The following is a 15,192-nucleotide window of genomic DNA, read 5'->3' as shown; positions in this document are numbered from 1 at the left end:
AACCACGCTGGAGGCATTTCTAATTAATGCCCTCGTCAACAATGTGAGCACTACCCCGTTTAGAGGCACCGCATCTCGACTCGCATCCTACAAGTGAGGTCTATAGTTTAACATTCTGACTGCAGGCAAAAATATTTATCTCTGCGCATACAGCTGGCAATATCCTATCTTATTCTATTCATGCAATATTAAGTTAACAGTTTCTTTTTTATGATGAATTTCTGTATCCACAGCTTTCTGACAGAATTTCAAAGGCAATTCTTTGGTAATAAAGGCGACAGGGTTGCATAATGTGATGTATAATGTATAATGCATATTATTTACATATAAACACAAACAGAGTGCGAGAGATTTTTACTGAAACAGAGCTCGACGAAGTTTTGAAAATTTCACTTTCAGCGTGACGGTAACAAGTTTTGCCAAAGATGCATGCAGCGATCTCGACAATATATCACGACTATAACAACGCTTTTGGTTCATCGCTCAGAATTCTGGACTCTGGCATCATGTCGGGGTATGAACATAAATATATGGCGTCCTTCAAGGCGGTTTGGGTTAGAAGCGCCGACTGTTCACTTAACATCTAATTTAGTATCTCAGAATTTTGTAGTTGAACAGGATAACTGAAGCTGTTTGTTTCATCAGTGAGCGCTCATAATCTTTCGACTTGCGTAACTCTAAAAAGTGTTGTATGCAAATCCCCCCAAAAAACTAACCTACAAATATTATAAACAACAGAATAACTCTGCAAAGTATAAAGTCAAGTAGGACACACGCATGCACTGACGTGTGACATTTGACTCTTATAGGCAATTAAAATGTGTAGCTGAATTGTGTAATGAATGATTCGCTGTTGTCAGGCAGATAACGTGTGTGGCTGGAATCCAACATGTGATGTATGCACATAATAAATGGCTTTGGGGTTTGAAAGGGGAGCATGTTGTAACACTCCACACATCACAGAACATCAGCATTCGCTGATGACTTGAGGCATGATCAATAGCTCCCCAGTGAAAAACAAAAATCAGCTGAGTTCTAACATAAATACTCCCCCGTGAGAAAACGTGATGAAATCTGTTGAGAAAAACACAAACACAATGACACCTCAACTCAGGAGGATATTCACGTGCCACTGAAATCAGCGTGTAACAAAGATTTACCTGACAACACCCGGGGACCAATCATTTCCTAAATGACAACATGGAAGGATTGAAACAACAAATGAGCCCCCCACCCCCCTTCCACACACACACACACACACACACACACACACACACACACACACACACACACACACACACACACACACACTTCTAACTGCACTTTCTTGTTCTCTTGATTTTTTTACCTTTGACTCAGCCTGTCATCACCCTGTTCATTTGACTCATTTTAATCACGTATTTGGGAATGAAGCGCTTTGAAAAATTGACAGCATCATTATTTAGTCCATTACGGCCCAGAAGAAAGACCCCGCAAGACTCGCGCTCTCTCCCCCATGCTGTTTGAAGTCCAGATGGTGGTACGTTCCTTTATAAAAAAAACACAATTATTCGGGAAAATAATACCCATAAAATGAGTTTTGAGGGGCAGGTGGAAAAAATATGAACGATGGGGTTTTGCATAGAACAAACAATCCTGATGTTTGCAGAGAAGAAAAAAAAGAAACACACATACAAACACAAACTTCCAATTAATTTATAATGCTGGCCCTAGTTTTTGAAGTCAAACTCTTACTAATGTTTAACAATTGAAAAGCTTCGCAGGAAAAAAAAAAGAATCAAAATAAACAGAAATGAATAAAAAAATAAATTATCGCAAATGTGATAGCACACAATAGCACACACAACAACATACTGAAATGTTCTGCGGTAAAATCCAATACTTGTTTGTTTTCTTTTATTATGGATATTTTACTGTTTAGAGGTACAAAATAGTAAGTTTTAGTAAGTATATAAACACACACACTGCTAGAGTCTCCAGAATGGAAGCGAGAAAGTCCATGCCATCATTATTTGTGCTGCTTCGTCCTTTGGGGGGCATTAATCAGCTAACAAAACACGCTATGGGCAAACATGTTTCACCAGCAAGACATTTCATCAATTTAATGGTTCAACCAGCTCAAAATCTCTAGTTCATTCTGTAATGAGAACATTGAACCATGTTACTTTTTCCCCTCTCTTTTACAATATTTTCTCTTTAGAAATCCCGTGATTATAAAAGACTGATATGTAAACGTGTAAACAATGATAACTCCTTGCATATGATCGTCCTTTACGCAAACGTAGCCCCGATAACGCCGCTGACTTGCGACTACATAGTGGAAGAATCCAGAGTTTCCTGGATGATAAACTCTGGTGGGATGAGGACAGTGTGTCCCTGTGTGAGTCGACTCACTGGCTCTGCTTCTCAAACACAAGCCAAGAGACAGGAATGCTATTTATTAGTGTCCCACCACATCAAGGGGATGAGTGGGCATTACTCACCCTGAGAGTGTGTGTGACAGACATTAGCTGTTCTCTGTCCTTGCCAACTTTTTTTTAGCTGCAACTGTCCTTCCACTGATTCAAGGAAGACTAAGAGAAAGAGAGAAGAGCTAGGCAGAAAAAAACAGGGGCTTGAGACCTATTGCCACAGCAAGCCTTTGAGCTATCTGTTATGATATGATGATGTTGTGACTGTCGCTTGATGATATTATGGTCCACTGTTGTCTGAGGGGGAGCTCGGCAACACAAAAAAAGAATGAGGTGTAACACGTCCTGCAAGGAATTGCTCCATACTGTCTGCATGCAACAAAAATAAAAAGTTTTTTAAAATTAAATTCTTATATCACAACTTTCACACATTGTTTTTTTTAAAAGAGACGCATGTAAACAGCCACGTGATATCAGTGTGGCAGAGCTCTAAGTGGAAAAACACAGCTACAGCACTGCAGTTGTGTTTAATAATAAGTATGTATATAATAGGCATATTTTTAATACATATGGGCTGACAGTCTGCCAGCTTGTGGCTCTTTTTTAACAGCAAACAGCACATCTGTGCATCTGCTCTCACACAGGAAGTCAAACCAGCTCACCCCCCCTCACAAACCATCAGTTATCCATCTTTCCGAGGCCTGAGTGAAAAATCCTGATTTCTGACGCTTTAACATCTGACATTAGGCAGGCGACTGATGTCTGCTGAAAATGCTGCAGGAGCAAACAGGAACTGAGAATATGAAATGAGGACTGGGGAAGTTTGCTTTTTGCTTTTTTGCTGAGATTGTGTGACTGACATTAGCTGAGATTGTGAGATTTGTCAAACTGCACGTCATGTTGACACGAGCAGGGCGACATGCTATCAGTGGAAGTGTCCTGTGGTGACGGCATCTAAAGAAACATCTCAGGTTTTTTTTGGTTAGTCTTTTGACACAGCTTCCAGCCTTGAAGATGGTTTATATTGCAATAACTTGGCTACTGTAGAAGTATACTGATATGGCTAAAAGATATACAGGGTCGAGAAAATAAAAGTTATAGTAAACAAATCCGAGCGTATCCTAAATATGGATTCATTTTCAAACTAAGTGGGAGCACTGCATCTAGTTTTAATGTTAAAACTCAAACCGTAGACACAGGATAAACTGATCAAATTTGTCTAATTGGGGAGGCTCAGGTGTATATTACTCCTTAAAGCATAACACTGCTGCATATTAGCTTTTACTAGGTATAAACTATTTCATTCTTATTGCATTTAAAGTTATTGTTGTCTTGTGAGGACAAAAACTAACCAGAAAATTGTCTAGGTTTGATTTCCTCGCCATTCGCGATGAGTGACCAGAGTCGGTGTGAGGAAATTCGGTCCACAAACGTAACAAAAATCTCTCTGGGCTCCCATCGTCAGCTAACTGCCAATATACAAAATTCTCTACATGCCAATGTTCATTTCATCAAGAAGCTTGAAGAGTCAAATACAAACCCCAGCTGGGGGCTGGTTTGTCGAATGGCTCCCCACAGAGCTCCAGTCTTGCCCAGGCTGGAGAGAGGCGAAGACAGTGCGTGATGGGGTCTGAGATGAAACCCTGCTGCTTTGGTTAAATGGTGACCACATAGTCTCTCAGTTGTCAGGGATATCCGTTAATATAGACCCAAAATGTCATACACTCATTGTGGCTGACCATGCTGCAATAAGAGAATAATCGCTGTTTTCCGGAGGGTGATAGCTACCTGTGGTGAAAGGAGAATGGCAGGCAGAAAAATTCACTTTGGTGGGACTAAAAAGCGCTTTACAGGGCGTCCACAATTATCTAAAACACAAATTCAAACCATGGTTGTGGAATAAAAGCTAGGCACTCAACAGCGTTGATTTCTTCCCCTTTACATAAATACCTGTGGGTCTTTTGGATTTTTGGTCTTTACACTTTACACAAAGCCTGCTGCGATAAAAAGTGAGTTAAAATACAACGGGGAAATCGTTTGAAGTTGGGACGGTGCCATTCTGCGTTTTGTTCATTCCATTTCTAAAAAACTTTTTTGTCGCGTGCAACATTGCTTCAAAACAGATTTTAATTCAAACGGCAGCATGTACGATCTTCTGTGTTCTTGCGCTGAACATACGGTTTCTAAAATTATTCGCGCCGCACGTCAATATATGTCTTGCTTCAAATAAAAAAGTATCTCAACCTGCTGTGCTTTTGAAACCCCAGGAAAACGTCAATGAGCAAAATACAAAATGGTTGTCCACGGGAGACCGGCGGGTCAGCGCGTGTGTGTGTGCGTGCGAGTGCGTGGATCAGTGGAGACCCCCTACCTGGGCATCGCGCTTCCTCCACTCCTGGGTGTGCTGCTGGTGCTGTTGTAGGGCGGCCCTGGCCTGCCTCTCCAGGCTGCTCACCTCCCGCTGGTGCTCCTGGACCAGGCTGTCCTTTTCCGCGCTGTGCTGCTGCTGTAGCCGCGTCCTCTCCTGCTCGTGCTGCATACGCTGCTCAGCCATCTGATTGGACAAGCAGGCAAAGAGAGACTTCATCAGCCAACACACACTCAGAGCAACCCTGTCGTCATGACAACTTGTCCATCCACCGATCCATCCATCCTTTCTTCGTCCTATTCCGTCAAACCCTCTTCCTGCACCCAAGAACCCCCGTGCGTGTGCCAAGCCAAATTTGGCGAAATTGGTAGGAAAGTGCGGGGAGGGGGGAAAAAAAGCGAGAAAAGTTTTGCCGCTTCCTCACGTCGTCAGAGGACGACATGATGTGATGTGTTTACATCTGGCTCGCTCCCCCCGCCCTCCCGCCTCTCCTGCCAATTGTACAGACTGGCCCTCCACGTCCCACTCCTCTTTCTTCAAATCTGTCCCCCTCGCCTTATTCTGGGATCGGCATATAAAAGAGCTGCGAGTTTGGGCTATGCAAGCAAGCTGGTAGGGGTTAGCCATCTGGCTGCAGCAACTACCCAATGCCCCATGCTATGCGCCTGACAGCATGTGAAAATCGGCTTAGGCAATGACTATGATGATTACTATAAACCCAAATTAGAAAAAAAAATGGAAAGAGAGGTGAAAGGAGAAGGTGCTAAAATATTCTTGGTACTGTATTATAATCTATGAATGAATTTAACTGACAGAAAATGCGCATATTAATGAAAATCAATTCCATTTTCTCAAAATGTAAATATCTATGCCACCAGAATGTAACTGAGGTTTATACTGCTAATGCAGTCAGCGTGTAGTAAGAACCTGCACCAACCATTCAATAAGAAGGCGTGGTTAGCAGTTAAAAACACCACAGCAAAGCCTTTAGTCTCAGCAGAGCTGCAATCACCTACACATAATACAGCAGAGCAAAATAAAACACTTCTAATGGGACGCAAAGCCCCAATTTTTCAGGGCTTAATCATCCTGTCAGCTGAACCAAGTCTGTATTCCATCTTGGCTGTAAGCGGAGTCACCTGCTGAGAGGTGAGCCTTGCCAGTGAAGCTCCCAGCCCCAAGCCCCCAAGCCTTTCCCAGGCTCCGTTCCGTTCCCACTCCCCCATGGCGGGGAGACAAGTGACCCCCACACCATCCCACCGTGCAGGCCCAGTCGGAGCCCTGAAAGGACAGCAGGGGCTTGGGGCCCATTTGCCTCCCTGCTTTGAAGCTAATCCCCCGCACATTGTGCATGACGGCACCCTACCTGGCCTGCCAGAGAAGCGGAGATCAACGGCCTCTGTGCCCGCTGCCTGCTCTATCCATGGTTATATCTTCCAACGTTGCCTGCTATTCAGAGCAGGTGATGAATGAGGGGCTATCTACAGGAAGCCGGATTCCATCCCTGGCACTGAGACGAAGGCCACAATAGAAACTTGATTTAGACAGCCAAGAATGTATTCCTCTACTTTTGGGAGAACTTCAACTTCAACCTCAGCAAATAGCAATCAAAGGATCACTGAATAAAAATGGATTTTATCTCTGAGGCTTAGTTGATGGCATGGCAGAAGTAAACAATTACACACACCCTCAGGATAACCTCACACACATGCCATTTTTCAGAACAGATCAGGACAGCAGGCAGGCAAACACCACACGAAACAAGCGCAACATGTTTCACATGCTGCCGATGATGATGTCTACAGAAAATTCTAGTGACAACTTGCACCGCCTTCACCTCCTTTCCCATTTAACAAAATAACACATGCAAATCAGATCCACAGCTAGAATGCATTGTCCCACACGAAGAGTCAGAATCATACAGCTGTACATTTTAGAGCTGAGGGATTGAGCAGCGCGCAGCTGCTTCAAGAACTCCCCAGCAGGTAAGAGAAAGTGGCGGAGGACGTCCTGACTTACTGTTCCTTTCTGCTCAGACTCTCGGCCCATGGGGGGAGGTTTGGAGGAAAGAGGGGATCTCGGGAGAAATTAGGATAAAGAATTGGGCAAGATGGTGGAAAAATCTTTTTAGAAAAGCACGGAGAGGAGATGACAGAGAGCAGACATAGCAAGGAGCCTGGCTGTGACATCACGTAGCGCCACTGTGGACTAGAGGATGCTGGATGCTGTGGTTCTTAAAGGGACCGGCATGGTGCTTATGAGGGAAGACTGAAACGGGTATGGCACAGCTGGGTGCCGTAGATACAGAGTGAGTCGGGTGTTACTGCACAGCACGACTCCCGTCAGCCTGGACTGACATGGTTGTGTATGTGTGTGAGCTGCATGCCTTCAAGCAGGACAGTGAGGTAATAGGCTTCTTTCAACCCTGGGGAGGGAAATCTGAAAATGTTTGGAAAGGCGGAGGGGAGAGGAGGGAGGAAAGCAGAGTAGAACAGAAGGCCTGTCTGGTCTCAGCAGGGGAGAATGGGGTGCATGAAGGCGGGTGGAGAGAGACTGAGGAACAGAAAAAAAAAGACACCTTCAATCTCACTACAGGTTTGTACTGCAACTGGCCACTCTATTTATTGCTGATATATGTGTTCAATATACGTATCGTCTTGTACATCTACATGTAATTTTGCCTCTGCACACAGAGGATTTTAAATTGACCATTTAAGATGTGACTCAAGTGCAGACTTTCACTTAAATCAAAGAGTTCAACAAAATTATCGCATTCACAGCCATTTTTATATGTTTTCCTTTGTTATTATACGACAAATCAAGCAGGTGGAATTGAACTTGGATTCGGTAGCTGTTCACTGATTCTGAATGACAAAGGTCATGGTTAGGGTTAGGCTGAAAGCCCCCAGAAAAGCTCCAGAGAGATCGCAAAAACTGCAGAAGTGGCCAAATCAGCAATCAGGTAGAAATAAGGAATGCGCTGCCCAGCTCAGCATCACCAAAAGAATTAAAAGACCATAGAAGACAATTAAAGTGGATGATTGTAGAATTCTCTCTTTGGTGAAGAAAAACCTTTCACAATGTCAACCCATATCAGGAACAGACTTGAAAAGCTATGTGTATTATTGCCAAAGTCTACAGCCAAGAACTTACAAAAAGGTGCAACCCACTCATTACACTCAAGAACAAGACGGCTAGATTAGAGTTAGCAAGAAAAAAAATGTAAGACTCCGGATAGTTCTGGGGAAAAAAAAAATGGATACAATTTGGGCAAGATCAACATGTACCAGAATGAAGGTACGAGAAACAAATGTAGAAGAAGAGAAAAAGCTCATGATCTAAAACATACACATCATCTATCAAAGATGGTGGAGGAAGTGTCGTAGCATGGGCATGTATGGCCGAGCTAGAACTAGCAGGCATGTATGACCAAGTATAACCATGCATATTCATGTATGGCAGTGTAACTACGTCACTAGTGTTTATTGGTCATATGTCTGCTGATAGAAGTAGCAAGATGACATGGATGATGAACCAAAGTATACTGCAAAAGCAACCACAGAGGTCCTGTTCTTCAATGGCCAAGTCATTTACCTGATCTCAACCCAAAAGAGCTATTTTTCTGTTGTTGAAAATGAAACTGAATGTAGAGAGACCCACACACAAGCAGCATCTAATAACAGCTGCAGTAAAGGCCTATCAGGGGATCGCAAGGGAGGTTAGTGATGTTCATGGGTTTAAGACTTTAGGCAATCACTGACCGCAAAGGATTTTCATTTCATTTCAGTTTTAAAAACAATTTTTGTATTAAAAATTATCCTAGTTTGTGAAATGGAGAACTGTTTATTACATAAAAGACCGAAATTCCTGAACAGCTAATGCAATACTTTTATTATTATTTTATCACTGGCTAGAAAAAACATTTTTGCTCCCAAATAAACTTTGATAAGTGTTTTTTTCCCTCCTGTATGATATACTTTTACCAAATTCTTGCAGCTACACATTCTCCCATAGATCTCAACATATTCACTGACACCAATATCACCGGTCGACTTGTACAATAAACCAGCCTGCTTTAGTATTTATTGTTCCAACCTAACATCTGAAGAAAGAGGCCGGTTGTGTATTTAAACTCTCAAGGTCGCGATGAGCCGTTTAATCTTGATACGTCTCCCAGACTGTAAGAGAAAGAGCTCTGTCAGAAACCACGATGTCTGATTGCCTTGGGGGTCAAGTGGAAAACAACTCCTTCGCACACAGATCCCCCCCCGAAGCTGCACTGGAGGGAGTGTTCTTTTGTGAACATCTGAATGAACTACCTTGACCCCAGAAATCTTGTGACACCAGCTTTTCTAGAGTGAAAACACAATGTACTCTCACACAGACACGAGAGAAAGGAAACAAGTCAAGAATGTGGAGTTGCTTCAAAACAATATATAACGCATGTCTAACATTAAGCGGCTGGTCACAGAGTAGCTCATGAATAATAACATGCCTAGGTGTAAAAACACCCCCCCTCCAAACTCTTTGTAGCAAATCTCAGCTCTCATATCAAAATCATAACAGAGACAGGTCCATTGTTTTCATGTATGTTTTATCTTTAAGACAAAAGCCTTTCTGATGTGCCGCTAACCCTATGTGGCTGTCTTCAACTGTCAACTGCACCCCCACTCAGCGTGGCAGTGGCTGATAATCGTCACTTCAATATTTCCTGCAAACCTTTGATCGTTTACCCGTTAGTTATGACTTCTCAGAACAATACGCTGTAGCTGGCATTCAAAACACTGATAAATCTTTGCATTTACTGGATGGTTACATGGGGATGACAGTGTCTTTTAGATGCAAATGCAATCTGTTTAATGGTTTAACCAGCAGTGTCTATTTATATGACGATTTATCGTTGCAGCAGCCAGTGAAGCGCTTTATGTCCCGGCCCTTTCTTCAGTTTCCGGGGATGTTTTGAAAAATATTTCAACACACTGTAGTCTTTATATTTAAGTGGTTTTAAAATATGCTATTTTTTAACATTTTATTTTATAAATGCCATTCTAATTACAAACCCAACTGTTCAGCCATGGAGCAAATCGATAATGAAGCACAGTTTCTCCATTCCTTAGATATAAGACTGGCCTCATATCCCCCCCATTTACAGCGATCTACAGCAAATTACACGCAACGTAAACTCCATCTGGCCTGGAAATGAGTGTAAGCATGCTTATTAACACAAAGGTTGAGTGCTATTTGGTGCCTGGAAAGCAATCATGTTGTGGATATAGATGAGGAAAAAAGAGATGTCACAGCCGTTAGTAATATCCACGCCCAAAACAAGCGTGGTGTCACATGGTCATAAAGTCTCGTATGGAGTAATTTAGATAGTTTATTTTTTATTTGGTATATAAATACTGTTTACATTTGTTACAGTAACAGAAATAAAAGTGACGCTCTCTGCCTCCAACAGTAAGATCAGCCGCCAACACTAATATCGGCTCCTGCGGTTTAATTGAATCTGCTGCGTCTCTATCAGCGAGCCAGATTTCAAATGGGTTGTGAAAATGGTTTCTCGACTCTTAATTGAAGAAGAGTGAGTGAGATGGGGTGATAAGCGAGCTACACATCTTCTATGCAGATTGCGTTACTTTTCAATTGGCCACGTTTAAGATATTTATTGAGCCGGAATCTAAGCTTAATCTAAAACATGCCCCTTATCATGAGAAATTAATCAGACGGAACAGATGGGGAGGAATAACAAGACTGCTCCAAATGGATGTCAGTCGCCCGTTAGCTGTCTCCAATAGACCGAGTGCTCGCTGATAATAGAGTGAAGATAACACGATGATGGCGATGACGGAGATGAGCACAGAAGTCAAGAACAATTGCACAGTGAGTTAGAAACTCGCAGACCTGCTGCTCGAACTTCTGTCTGAGGTCGTCGAGTTGCTGCGAGAACTCTTTGGCCTGCTTCTCCCTGAGGGACCTGGAGCGCTTCAGGTCCTCCTCTACCTTCTCCATCTAAAGGCATCAGAAGAATCCAGCACATAAGTTCATTAATTAGTACACAAGCATAAGGCTGGTCATATAATATATGTATATTTAGAAATATCTCTGCAGAATCGCAAGTACAGTAAATCTCATACACCAAACTACCAGAATAACACCTGGGATCTGCAGGAAAGTGAGGCTCCGGGAATATTTGTCTTTTAATTGGAGATTAATGAAGTGCCACTGAGAAAGAACACAACGAATTCCTGTGATGATGCTGGAATGACGCAGCATGCTGATATATAAATCTACTCAAACTGAAATCTAAATAATTTGCACTGTTACGCAAGCAGTTCACATAAAAATTTATAAGCCTTTGTCTTTGTGTTTTCGTGGAAAAAGGGATTCCGCAGTATTTACCCTATACTCTACTTCCCCACACTCTACCTTTTTCCGATTTTCCTGTTCAGGTGACGGTAATCAGCAACAATTGGAAATGCAATTTACTCAAACGCCTCTGTATTTGGGCTACGCTGTGTGTAACGCTCAGGAAATGCAAAATGTGTTTTGATTAATCCATTTAAAATGCCGAAGCCTCCTTTGAACTATGCGCGCAACAGAGATTTGATTCTGCGTGGTGCTTCTTCTTCTTCTTCTTTTTTTTTTTTAAAATCAAAATAGGGCAGACTCTTTCCTTTAAAGTGAGCTCTAAAAGTGAGATGCTGATTTTAAAACGAGAGACAGACAGAGAGAGGAAGGGGGTGATACAGATAATCCATTAGATATAACTCTATCTGCAGACAGAGAAAGAGAGAGAAGATGACGAGAGGATGGATGGGTGATGGAAGGAAGGAAGGGGGGGGGGGGGGGGGGGGGGGAGTAAAAACTTCTTTTGAAGTTCTTTCTGCAACATTAAAGCCTTAGCCGGAGAACGTGATGCAGCGATGAACAAGTGGGGTGGGGAGGAAAAGAAGAGGAAAGAGGGGGGGGTGAGGATGACAGAGATGCAGGAGAGACTGCTCCCCTCTCCCATGGCTTTGATGTGGGCTGAGGATAAAGTCAGATTGGAGATCAGGATGCCAAGGGGGGGCTCAACGGGAAAAGAAAGAATGAGCAACAGGATGGAAGGATGAGAACATCAGAAAAGAGTAGCAGGATGAAGTGGCGCACCGATATAGACATTTTCCAAGGCATCGCTCGCCACACATGTGGCCTTGAATTCAAGTAGCAAGAACAAGAAAGAAAGAAGGCAAACAAAAGTTCTGTCTTCCTGTGCAAATATTTAAAAATATTCAGTGTTGTGGCACCGATCCAAAAGAGTCTACTCGCAATAACGCAAAAACTTCAAGAAAGTCCCAGCTTCGACAACACCTGAATATGCTTTATTACTTGAATGGGATCTTCTTCCTTTTTTCTGCTCAGATGCATCAGATGCAAGCAGCACACTTTCTTTCTTCTTCTTCTTCTTCGCTTTTTGAAATACAAGAGGGTATTTTAAATTCAGGCTTGGGAAATAACGTTTAGTTTGTTTGCCCACGAATATCCAAAACTCCCACTCAGACATAATAATGATTAGCCATTTAAAATACATAAATAAAAATAACCAGCAACTAAAACTTAATAATCTCTCCAGCATTGGGCCCTTTAAAACATTTAGGACCACACTCGGTGCAGCCTGGTCAATACTGCACACACGCAGTAAATGCTTGACAAAAGCGCCTATAGCTAAACTGACTAGTAAAACAGCATCAGAAGTTTTCGAGCCGAGTGCGTATCGATCGGAAGTCTCTCCCAATAAGCAGCAGCCCACGCAGCGAGGCAGCGCTGATCGCGAGGCAGGCCCGACGTACTAATTAGTCTGCTTGCTTAATGCGGCGACCTGCTCTCCTCTGGAACCTGACCAGCCTACGTCACGCCCACTGACAAGAAGAGAGTTCACTGTGCGATAGCGGTGAAGTGAATACACCTGCTTAATGAGCGGGATTACAAATAATTACATTCATCTGGAATGACTGGATGGCTCAAAAAAGGGCCTGAGGGTGATAATGTTCTTGGCTCTTGCATATAGATTTTTCAGTGTAAGAGCAAAGGTGCTGGAAAAATGATGCCTTGCAGAATATGTTCTCTGTGGTTAGGCTGAAAAAATATAAAGAGCATGTGTGTGTGTGCCCATTGTTCTGGTTATTGCCAAGCAGGCAGCTCACTCTGCTTGCGGTACAGCAAACCTGACACAGGGTTACAGTTAAAGTGTGTGTGCATGTGTAAACACTAATCTGTTCTGGCACACAACAGGAAACACAAACATTGCACAAGAGGAATGTGCAGTCCTCGCATGAATATGGATGCATTCGTGTAACAGAAAACAGGTGTGCGTGGATGCCAGCCCGTGTTCGCTCGCATGCATTGTGATTACGGCGCGCGCTGATGTGCGTTATCGGACCTGCAGTTTCATGTCAGCGTAGGCCTTCTCAGAGCTGAGCTCCACCTGTTTCTTGAACTGCTCCAGCGCCATATCTGCCTGCTGGATGTGCTGTCTTTGGCTCTCCCTGGCTCTGTCCAGCTGGCTCTCCTTCTCCCTTCAAACCAAACACACACAAATGAACACACACTACATAGCCATAGAAACACAATTGCAGACAAGAAATCCAGAAATAGTTAAGAAAGAAAGTAAACTTTTATTTTTGTAGAACTTCTCAAAACAGTAGTTTCATAGTAAAAGACAGAGAACGAAGATAGACCTTAGAAGCAGAAAATCATCACTGTTCTTTTTGCATACACACTATCAGGTTTGGTTGACCCTTTAAAACCTGAACTGTGAAATAATTGCCATATTATTTTGCAAAATTCTAATTGTTTGAAAATAGAGTATTTATGGAACCTGAGGACAAATTAACAAACGATTAAATAATGACATATTAATTTGCATATATGAGTTTTAATTTGCTACAGCTGACAATTTTTGCAATTTAATGATTATAAATGTATTGTGAAGTTTATTTAGGTTCACTGATAATATAGAAGTTTTAAAAACTCAGCAACACTCATGTATCAAACACGATAGACTGAGCTTTAATGTGGTGCTTTCTCTCGACATCAAAGAGTGAAATATTCAACAAACAACAAGTTTCTTTCCCATGTTGAACGATGTGTGAAGACTTTCCATGATCCTTCATTATCGTTCACCCTGTTTTAAATTAAAATATGTCACTTTGTGCATGCGGTATAGCCTCGCTCATCGGAATGCGTGGCTGTATCTCCCAGGCAGGCGTGCCGATGCTACTGCCGGTAAATGTCAGGTCACAGTCTTCCAAGAGGAGAGGGACTGACAGGCACACTGAGAGGGATGGCCTCATACTGAGAACTGTCAGAGCCCAGCCAACAGGCCCAGCCGCAACATCATATACAATGTAGCTGTCAAGCTTAACGCACAGAAGGTAGGTGGGGAAGGGAGTGTGTCTGGGCGGAGGGATACAGAGTAGAAAAAAATGACAGCGCTAGAAGCCAGGGAAGTGTGTGAAGGTGTTATTTTTGTAAACAGCTTTTAAATTTCTGTCCATCCATCCACTACACCTGCTTATGCGGGAGGGTAGAGCTGGGCAGGAGACACGTGACACCACGAACAGGCTGTCAGTCAATCACGAAACTGACACCAGACAAAGTTGCTGCTGACATTCAAACCTGGAGATGCAAATGAACCGAAATATTTTTGGAGCCAGGCTAAACTTCTTGCTCTAAATTTGCACCTCTTTGCATATTTTTTGGTTTATTAACCGATTAAAAAAAAAAAAAACTGAAATAAAGGCAGACATAAGAAAATACACAGCTATATGAAAAATATTAAAAACTAAAAAATTACTAAAGAATTAAAAATAAATATACAACAGACTAGTTGACACACGTTTGCTATTATTATATGATTCTATACTCAATATTGTGATGACAAAACTCTGTTGTCACCAATGACTTCGACTCAGACTTGACTGTGAAAAATAATGCGCAAAAGCACGCACATCTGTTCTGCCACCTCCAAGTGTTTGTCACATGATACCCACAGTAGATTTCGAAGTGTTGGAATTTGGCAGATTCACTCATCTCTTGCATGACACTTCTTGATGAAACCATGTTGACAAAATCCAACCAAAAAAACCCCCCACAAACCTGGAAAATATTATCCCCTTACACTCGTATAACGTTCGTATTTTAATGACGCCACACGTGCTCCTCACATGTGTGGCGTGCACGAATATAGTCTGAATAAACAACTTAAGAATTGCGCACCCAGGTTTAAAAACACCAAAAAACAGATCATAATAATTTAACGACAGCATCTGTTATCCATGTACAGTGCATAAATGGGACTTTGCTAAAAACAGAATTGCGTGAATTGATTTAATTTTCACAAAAAGTAACACTAAATGTGCAACTACAACAACG

General features: G+C 42.4%; 1 protein-coding gene across 9 annotated transcripts in view; it reads right to left on the bottom strand.

The window, feature by feature from the left end:
* The window catches only part of cep112 (centrosomal protein 112), a 144,566-nt gene that overhangs the window by 67,177 nt on the left and 62,197 nt on the right, over positions 1 to 15,192 (bottom strand). For 8 of the 9 annotated variants that reach the window (XR_003272234.1, XR_003272235.1, XR_003272236.1 and 5 more), the window contains 3 exons: positions 13,199 to 13,334; positions 10,681 to 10,788; positions 4,783 to 4,965 (listed from right to left, as the gene is read on the bottom strand). Coding sequence is in view for 6 of the 9 variants with exons in the window: in XM_026165046.1 (XP_026020831.1) it covers positions 4,783 to 4,965; positions 10,681 to 10,788; positions 13,199 to 13,334 (427 nt within the window). In the remaining 3 variants the exon portion in view is untranslated. The remainder of the gene's footprint in view (positions 1 to 4,782; positions 4,966 to 10,680; positions 10,789 to 13,198; positions 13,335 to 15,192) is intronic. The other variant, XM_026165047.1, reaches the window with a different exon arrangement.

This window comes from Astatotilapia calliptera, chromosome 4, assembly GCF_900246225.1.
Source record: "Astatotilapia calliptera chromosome 4, fAstCal1.2, whole genome shotgun sequence".
Taxonomy (NCBI): Eukaryota; Metazoa; Chordata; class Actinopteri; order Cichliformes; family Cichlidae; genus Astatotilapia; species Astatotilapia calliptera.
Note: the sequence above shows the minus strand (reverse complement) of the source record. Positions and strands in the feature narration are given on the sequence as shown.